The sequence below is a fragment of the Athene cunicularia genome, assembly GCF_003259725.1.
Source record: "Athene cunicularia isolate RWA chromosome 3 unlocalized genomic scaffold, athCun1 chr3_part1, whole genome shotgun sequence".
NCBI classification, from domain to species: domain Eukaryota; kingdom Metazoa; phylum Chordata; class Aves; order Strigiformes; family Strigidae; genus Athene; species Athene cunicularia.
The window spans coordinates 15984000-15993422 of NW_020799097.1; the positions used below are offsets into that span (position 1 = coordinate 15984000).

A 9423-nucleotide genomic window follows, 5' to 3' on the forward strand; every position below is an offset into this window, starting at 1 on the left:
GGGGAGGTGTTGGCGGCGCGTCCCGGGAGCGGGGGAGGGGACGGCTCCGCCGTGGCCGCCGGGCTGTTTCCGCGGCGGGGAGAGGCAGGTGCGTGGCAGGAACATGGCTCGGGGCGCCCTTGCTTGCCCTTACGCGAGGCGGCCCGGCACGCTTCCCTGCGGCACAGCGGGGCCGGGCCTGAGGCCCTTCTGCTGGGCGCTGGGCCCTCGCAGGGTCGCGGGACGGGGGGCGAGCTGCTGCAAGGTGGCTGCCATAAAGGCGTCCCCCAGCGCAAAGTGAAATGCCTCCTCGGGAAGCCTCGGTATCGGAGGCTGGAGCGCCCAGTGCCCCACTGCCGAGTCAGGCAGCACGGCCCGGGACGAGCCGCGTAGCCGACTCAACTAAGGGACCGTGCGTGTTCGCGGGAGAAGGGCCGTCAGTGAGAGTTGGGCAGCCAGCCCCTTCCCGGCAGCAGTCAGCAGCCATCGGCTAACTCCGCGGTCAGGAGCGCCTCGGGCACGCTTTCTAGACGCAGCTTTGGTATTTGAGTACGGAGCCTGCAGGCATGACTCAGCTGTGTCTAAATACAGCTGCTTGAATAAGGGAATGTTCTGGAGAACAACTTCTAAATGAGCACAAATTGCCTTTCTCTGGGAAGCTGCGGACACTTTGCACGCAGTCCAAATAAAAACATACACTGGGAGACTACAATTTGCGTCTACATGATCATGTTCTGTCAGTATTCTTTGTAATTACACCGTAGTGAAAATTGTGCAATAAGGGGGAGATGGAAGGCTTGCAAGAACTTCAAGTCTTCTGTGAACAGCAAAAGTGATTTCCATTTTGCAGGTCAATAGGAAAAGTGATTTTCGTGCAGCTCTGTGCAGAGGGGAGGATAAACTTAAATTCTTCCTTATGGTGTTCACTTCTCTTAACCACAGTCCCTGAATCGCTTTCTACGAAGCTTCAACATCTCGTTGATGTCGTCCTGTGATAAGATGCAGCTTCTCTTCAGTAACAAACAGCTTGCTGAGAAGTGTTTAATTTGCTGTTTCTTAAGGTCCTTTCAAAGAGGCTTTTAAGAGAAGACTTTAATCCAGCTTCTGGGAGAATTAACACTGCATATGAATGAGAGCAGGGGGAGAAGGCTCAGTGGATTGATAGGTTTTATTTCATTAGAGTTAAAGCTTAATCTGTTTTGAATCTCAAATCTGATTTACCCCTCATAAGTGAGAATTGATCAAAAGATGTGAAGTAGTTCTTGACACTGGCAGTTCAGGTGCCATATGTTTCTGAAAGCTGAAATGAAACTGTACAATCACTGACTTTTCAAAGTCATCCAGTAGATAAAGTTTAATGGATTTTAGTATACGCATCATATGGAATGAATGATTCTGTTGGTCTTAGAACCTTGTAACAGCTGTAAGATATATTATTTTTCATATGCTGTTTTAAACAGCCTTCTTGAAAATAGAGGGGACAGTGGTGTAACTGAACATTAGTGGATAATTTAGAGTTTGCATAATCTTTGGTCCAAATCTGTATGACTGGATTGAGTGTAAAAGTGCTGAGAGAAGCAGAGGGCTGGACCTGGTTACATACGTGAAACCATATCTTCCCTATGAGTCATTTGCAATGCTGAGGTCTTCACAAGGTAGCACACACCTCTGGTCGAGTTAACAGCTTAATGGAGACTGTCATTCTCTGTTTGGACTGCCCAGTAAAAGCATGACCTGTGTGCTTTGCTGTGGACTTCATGGGTCTTGGATGGTAGAGGAATGCTCTTTAGTTCTGGTTCTCAAAAGACTTTCTACTTGGTTGGCAGATTTCTGTTAGCAATGATTTGTTATGGACAACTGTAAAATCTTGTTATAAAGTGTTAATTGGGATCGCTGTTAAGACTTTGTCTGCAGGCCGCAGTTAGGAACCATTCCTTTCAGTATGTATCTGCCACTCCTGACAGCTGAGGTTTTCTTCTCATGTTGCGTGGGGGCCATGGGTAGAACAGGGAAGCTCTAACCATCAACAGTGTCTTCAGGGGAGGCCCTGATCTCATGGCTGGTTTATGGTCTGAACTGGAGTGAGATTCCAGATATTGAACTGGCTTTGACCTAGTGAGAGTTGTAACTACTCAGAAGTCAGTAACATCCTCAGATTCTGTCCTAAGCCCTTTTCACAGAAACTGGCAAACTACGGTAGTCCTTAAGAGGTTTGAAAAAAAGCAGTAAGTATGTTGACACTGGCAGTAGCCATAATATTAACAGCTCTGATACAGCATTGAAGGAAAAGACAGTGGAAACCTCCAGGTACTTAGGCTAATAAAATCTGATAGTATTAATTTGATTTTTTTTTTTCTTTGAATAGGTTTAGTACATCATACAGTTGCTGAACAGAGAAGAACTTTACTTCAAGCTAGCCAGATTTTTGTGGAGTTCCTCCGTGGTTCTGAATAAATTTGATCTATTATCTATGTAAGTTCCTAATCTATGCTGCTCTTAGTGATTGCAGTAGGAATCTTATAATTGTAAATTATATGACCATGATGGTAGTGGTCACATAATGACTACATGAATTTAAGTAGTGAATGTAAAATGCAGAAATTTAAAAGAAGTAATGAATGTTTGGGTTTTTTGTATCAACAGTTTGTACTTAAATCCTTTCACATAAACCTGAAATCTTGGAAATCATGAGTAGCTTCAGCAATGAAGAATTTGAATTCACCTTCCTTGATGAAGGCTTTACTGCCAAGGATATCCTTGACCAAAAAATAAATGAAGTGTCATCTTCTGTAAGTATGAGAGGAAGATTACTACATTTCGTGACACTACAAGTTTATAAACTAATGGAACAAGTTGTTGTTAAAGATTTTCTGCAAGGCAACCTCCTCCTCAGATGCTGACCTCTAGGCTTATCCTGTTATCCATTGTTTGTAACTCTAAGATACGTGTTTGCTCTATCTAGGATGATAAAGATGCCTTCTATGTTGCTGACCTTGGAGATATTGTAAAGAAGCACATGCGATGGCATAAAGCCCTTCCTCGGGTAACCCCCTTCTATGCTGTAAAATGTAATGACAGCAAAGCTGTAGTGAAGACACTTGCTGTTCTTGGTGCAGGATTTGATTGTGCCAGCAAGGTAAGATCTTGACTGTGTTCTGATCTGTGATGTTTAGTGTATGTTCAGCTGTGTTTGTATAAAATAAAGTGTAGTAAAGCACTGTTACTTTGTTCTACTGATTAGTTTGATCCTGTAGAAATATTTCACAAGTATCTCTTCTTTCTTCAGACGGAAATACAGCTGGTACAGAGCATTGGTGTACCTCCTGAGCGAATAATATATGCAAATCCCTGTAAACAAGTATCTCAAATCAAACATGCTGCCAGCAGTGGTGTACAGATGATGACATTTGATAGTGAAGTAGAACTAATGAAAGTTGCAAGGACCCATCCAAAAGCCAAGTAAGTTATGCTAATTGTTCTGTAATTCTTGCTTGGGTTCCCAAGTTACGGAAACATCTACTGTTACCTGAAACTTGTCCTTCATTAGTTAAGATAGGCTGCAAAATTACAAGAAAATAAACCTACATTTAACCAGTAAAATCTAATCCTGTATAGTTTACTGGCATGTTAGGAAAAGACGGGTAACTTTGTTTAAGCTCAGCTTCATTCTGAGGTCATACCTGCCTGATAATGATGTCTTCTATACTGGAAATCCTTATTTTTCTTATTTCTAGGTTAGTCTTGCGTATTACAACTGATGACTCCAAAGCAGTTTGTCGTCTGAGTGTTAAATTTGGAGCTACACTTAAGACAAGCAGGCTTCTGCTGGAGCGTGCAAAAGAACTTGACCTTGCCATTGTTGGAGTTAGGTGAGTTGATAATATCAAAATACAGTCATACTAAATAAGATTTCTTTAGATGATCTTAACTGACAATAGAATTGGCATATGGTGACTTGAGTGTTGTATAAACTTTCTGGTTAATTTACTAAATGGCAACTGATATTTTGTATCTCATCATAGTTTTCATGTTGGAAGTGGATGTACAGACCCAGAGACCTTTGTTCAAGCCATTTCTGATGCCCGCTGCGTGTTCGATATGGGAGTAAGTCTAGTTCCACTTTCTTTGGAAGTACTACTCAACTGTTGTGGCAAAACTCGAATTGAATGTAAAACCATTACAGGGTTAAAAGCTAGCTAAGTTGCTCATTTCATGTTGTTGGAATTTTTGAGGCCATGTAATGGCTTACTTTAACCAGTGCTGTGTAACTCACGGATATGCTAAAATCACCAGCTCAAACTCAAGTGACTACTTGAACATGATGAGTTACCTCTGTTCCAAGTGTTAATGAAATGACTTGTCATTAGCTTAAAAAGCAATATAAAACTAAAAACTGCTTTCTTAACAGTATTGTCCTTAATCTCATTTTAGGCTGAACTTGGCTTCAGTATGTATCTGCTTGATATTGGTGGTGGCTTCCCTGGCTCTGAAGATGTCAAGCTCAAATTTGAAGAGGTATAGCTTTGCTAAGAACTCCTCACATTGTGGAGTCTTTTTGAATGTTGATCTGGATTAAACAAAATCTTGCTTTTATATTGGTATGCAGACACACTTAGAAGAACTTGTCTCCTTGGTTAGAGATTGAATTTAGAGAAGAGGGGAATTAATCTGAGAACTGAAAATTAGATGAAGCACTTAGATACCTAGCTAAATGACTATAAACATGCAGAGATAGTAAACTTGTAAAGCAAGTTTTAATTGTAGGCTTGATGTGTACTGGCATAGACTTCTTCTAGTTGATGCTGTACTTCAGACTATCTGGATTGGCAGTGCTCCCAAGTGGGGTGAAAAGGTAGTCCTGAGCCCATGCTGTTCTGGGTTGCATGAGCATTGATGTGGCAAACGCAATCAGTGCCTGATCTGGTTTAGAATTAGCTTTTGGCTGTTTTACTTGATCAGTTCTCCAGCCTGTGTTTGCACAGAAATACTCCTTCCAGAAGAGACAAGGTGGCTGGGTGTTAATAGCACTGTCACTTACAGCAGTGTTGTCAGAGCACCTGCCAGGTTAAAGTTGTGTTAAATGATGTTATGTATTTACACAAGGAAACAACAAATAAGTTAAAGTGAGTTTTCCACTAATAATGTAGGCTAACATTGCCTCACTTGTAATGCCTCCTTAATGAAGGCTGGCTTCTAGTGTAGTATGACTTACAAGAAGCATCAAGAGCAAATGATGTTGTCATCGGGCTCCATGGTGTAATGCAGTCATGCTTTGGTTGGAAGCAGCTTAATAATCACACATAACTTCAGACCTTGGAAATAACTGTTCATGAAGGCAACTGAATTTCAGAGGTGATGACAAAGCATTCTGTGTTCTTAGGATCCTGTGAGATTACTTCTTTAGGATACAGTAAGATGGGGAATACTGCATGGTTAGTAGAACCACAAGTGGACTAGAAATTAAAGTTGAAGTGTAGGAACTTGTGGGGCATTAATACTGGCTTAATGAGTCTAGGAGGGTTGACTTTAAGTGACCAAACAGCTCATGTTTGAGTCTGAATTTTTTTTAAGCTGCAAGTGATACCTGCTTTTGCTGCTTTGTGCAAACTTGATCCCAAACAAAATAAAGCAAAGGCAATAAAGAGATATTACAGTATATGCAAATAGTTATTACACACTTGGCTAGTATGTGGTTGTGAGCAGGAAAGTCTGACTTCATCTTGGACTTCTAAAATAGCCCCTGAGTAACTGCTGAAGTACTGATATTGGCAACTGATTCTTCCCTAGATCACAAGTGTAATCAACCCAGCACTGGATAAATACTTTCCTTCAGATACTGGAGTAAGTATTATTGCGGAGCCTGGAAGATACTACGTTGCATCAGCATTCACGCTGGCAGTTAACATCATTGCAAAAAAAATTGTATTAAAGGAGCTGACAGGTTCTGATGGTATGTAAATCTAGACCCAGTTTTACTTTCAGCCAATTGTGTGTTTCTTTCCAAGCATTCTCTTACTGGTATCTCAACTTCTTCCAGATGAAGATGATGCAAACGACAAAACTCTTATGTACTATGTGAATGATGGAGTCTATGGATCGTTCAACTGCATCTTGTATGATCACGCACATGTTAAACCAGTTCTGCAAAAGGTATATGCATTCAGAGGTACCATGTACTAGTTATGTATCACGGGTGTAGGAGACTCCTCATCACAGCAGTCGCTTCTCAGTTAACTGCTCCTTTCATGTCGCCAGAGTTTGGCATTTGACTTGGGAGTCATGCAGTGGAATTAATTTAAAGCCAAGGGTGGGGAAGGACCTGTAAGCAGCTATTCCTCCTCTGTGAGGTGGAATGTTAAACTAATTATGGTATTACTTCTGGAAGCTTTATGATTGTCAAACTAATTACTTGACTCTTCTTTTAGCGACCTAAACCAGATGACAGCTGCTATTCCTGCAGCATATGGGGACCAACGTGTGATGGCCTAGATCGTATTGTTGAGCGTTTTCATATGCCAGAGTTGCAAGTTGGTGACTGGATCCTGTTTGAAAACATGGGTGCCTATACTGTTGCAGCAGCTTCTACTTTCAATGGATTCCAGAGGCCCACAATACACTATGTGATGTCAAGACCAGCATGGTTAGTAGTGAAGTATCTTGATCCATCAGTGCTGTTGATACAGATGACTAGCAAATAGCTTGTGTCAGTTGGCTGCCCCTTAACAAATAGGACTGTAGTTTTGGTGCTATAGCTCTTGCATAGCCTTCTTCCACACAACAAGGTTTTACATCTGAAGGTTTTTGCTGTGTGCTTAGAACAGTGCTAGCACTGCTGGTTACTCTTTTGTGTTATGTATTTACTTCCAGGAGAGGTGGTTTTAAATGGGTAATGTTAGGAGTCTTCATTAACCTAGGCTTCTAGCCAGTGTTTCTTACTCTTGCACGACATACGGAATCATTATGGATTTTTTTACAGTTAGCTTGTGACCAGTAACTAAGAGGCCAGTCAGTTGCAGTTCTAATAGTCAGCTGTCTTCTAAATTGATAGCTTGCTAAATCCTGACCACAAGAGACAAAAATACTCAACAGTGCTGCTTCACCATATGATTTTTCTGTTTATTTGAGAGCTATTCCTTGGTTTAGGTTGAGCTCTGGCTCATTGCTCAGTGCAGAGTGCTAGATCTCCATGGGAAGTTACTAAACAGGTAAGCAAAGAAAGCAGGACTAACTTTTGAGTGCAAGAATACTGTGAAACTTCACTTAAACAGTATTTTAAAGTAATATGGATGCTCTTCTGTATAAGACAGGTTAATGGATTGCATCTTCTATAAAAGTGGGCTTTCCTGTAAGAGGAAGCCCTGTCCTCTGTACTGAAGTCTGCCTCCTAAACTGGCAGAGAGCATCTGGGCAGCAATATTACCCTAAAGCATGATTAACTTTGCTATTGGATTGCTTTCAAATTTAATGAAAATACTGAAGTTCAAGGGAATTAATTTTATGGCAATAAAATTAAGAGGAAGCTTCCTCTATTTTACTAGCCTTGCCTCTAAAAGCAAGGCTTGTACTTTTTTCTTTCCTCTAGTGAAACCTTCTGTAAATTGAAGCATTCCTCAAACCAAACAAACTTCCCGCAAGACTCCAGACTTGGTCTAACTGAACTAAAAATGACTCTGCAAGAGAACAGTTAGGTTTTTCACTATAGCACTGGGTTTTTGTTAAAATTCAACACTTGGTCTGAGGCATGCTGAGCTTAATAATGCAGACATAACCATCATCCAAGGCTACAGTCGTCTTTCAGCCCCATGTGATTGCCTGTTTTCTGTTTTGGCAAGAAAATTCTGAGACATAAGCTGGCTGTTAACTGAAGACATGTATCAATGAAGTTATGGTACAGATATTCTAGCACAGGCAAAAGCTTTTTGGAGTGTAACTTATATGCATAAAGGTGTACAACTAAATTAGTGGCTGTATAACAGTGAAAGATAAGGGAAAAGGATGCTGTGTGTCTTAAGTAAAATCTAGCAGTACATGGGGAGCCATGTAGTAGCACAACTTCTTGCCTTGCAAATCTCAAGTCAGCTGAATTTCTGAGCTTGTCTTTCAGTACAACTCCTGTCTGAGTATGGAAGGATTTACATGGTTCTCACTGGTTCTCCCTTACATTCCTAGTCTGTCATCTGTACCTTTAACTTGATTAAAGTTCCCCAGGAATGTGATGGTGTGGGATAAGGAATAGTGAGTGCCATAGGTCTGAAATTCTGAACTATTAAGCACAAAGTCATTAAATCTCTATAGTGTGTGGTATACAGATATACAGGTGTATCTTTGCAGATCTAGATCCTACACAGGAATGGTGAAACTACCTTGGTATTGGCGCTTGCCCTAAAGCCTAGCCAGCCATGAGTGACCTGCTACCCCTGCCCCCCATCCCGGTAATACTGTGTGGATTGTAGATGAGTAAAGAGTTCATTTCATGCTCCCTGGCAGTAAAAAAAAAAAAATTTGCTTACCTTCCTTTTGGCACATTGTAATGAAATGCTTTTTGACTGTTGCTTTTTTTTTCACTAGGCAAGTAATGCAGCAGATCAAGGAGCAAGGGTTCCTAGATGAAGTGGAGGAGCAGGATGTTTCTAGTCTGCCACTGTCTTGTGCCTGGGAAAGCGGAATTGAATATCCAGCAACTTGTGCTTCAGCTAGTATTAATGTATAGGTAATATTTAGTAATTAATTGCAAGGTTAGTCATTGAATATAGGGCATTTGGGGGACTATTAACTTAATTCTTGCTAGAATTTTTAAGTGGTTTTTTTAAAGTTTAGGTTTGGCATAAATACAACAAAAATGACTAGGAGATGGGTCACAATTATCTGTGTTCCTATGGAAACTATTTGAATATTGTTTTATATGGATTTTTATTCACTTTTCATGTATGCTACTAAACACTGACCCTCAACTGTCAAACAAGTATTTGTAGCTTGTGTATGGCAGAATGGGCTAAGCTTAGTGTTTTGTGACCTACCTGTTTTAAAATAAAGTATATTGAAATAACTGGTCCTGTGTTTGGTTAATCTGGGGAAAACTAATCTGTCATGGATGGCTTTTACAGCATAATAGGAAGACAGACCAGATGCCTGCAAGCCCAAAGCTTATTAATAAATAGCACAATTGCTATCTCTTCCCTTACCCTTTACCTTCCACCTTACTGAAGCAAAGGAACCCCCTTAATGGGTAGGGGAACTAAATTGTGTCTTTTTAATACATGACTAGAAATAGCTTGAGTGTCAACAAGTTGAATACTGCATGAATTCTTGTGGAATCACGTCTGTCTTCTGATGGGCTTAACACAACTGCATATTGCAAAGTAAAAAGGGCACTGTTTCATTTATGTTAGTCTGTAACTGCTGTGGTTAGGACTGATGGCTTTTTGAACACATCTAGATATCAGT

At 40.8% G+C, this 9423-nt stretch overlaps 1 protein-coding gene across 2 annotated transcripts; it reads left to right on the forward strand.

Moving 5' to 3' along the window:
• Positions 1–1418: 1418 nt before the first annotated feature.
• ODC1 (ornithine decarboxylase 1) lies at positions 1419–9025 on the forward strand. 2 transcript variants are annotated; one of them, XM_026845640.1, is made up of 11 exons: positions 1419–2455; positions 2623–2768; positions 2942–3115; positions 3266–3438; positions 3714–3848; positions 4002–4083; positions 4411–4494; positions 5767–5929; positions 6017–6129; positions 6405–6619; positions 8548–9025. In XM_026845640.1, the coding sequence occupies exons 2-11, from the start codon at positions 2667–2669 to the stop codon at positions 8687–8689; spliced, it is 1383 nt and encodes a 460-aa protein (XP_026701441.1). In that variant the 5' UTR covers positions 1419–2455; positions 2623–2666; the 3' UTR covers positions 8690–9025. The 2 variants fall into 2 exon arrangements, with proteins under 2 accessions (XP_026701441.1, XP_026701440.1); XM_026845639.1 differs by having other exon boundaries at positions 1420–2451.
• Positions 9026–9423: the final 398 nt, after the last annotated feature.

What these genes read in the sequence shown, in the direction of transcription:
- ODC1 (XM_026845640.1), top strand. Translation starts at nt 2,667, where the DNA reads ATGAGTAGCTTCAGCAATGAAGAATTTGAATTCACCTTCCTTGATGAA. An exon ending in CTTGCCATTGTTGGAGTTAG is followed by an intron (nt 3,849 to 4,001) that starts GTGAGTTGATAA and finishes ATCTCATCATAG; the next exon opens with TTTTCATGTTGGAAGTGGAT. An exon ending in GCTGCGTGTTCGATATGGGA is followed by an intron (nt 4,084 to 4,410) that starts GTAAGTCTAGTT and finishes ATCTCATTTTAG; the next exon opens with GCTGAACTTGGCTTCAGTAT.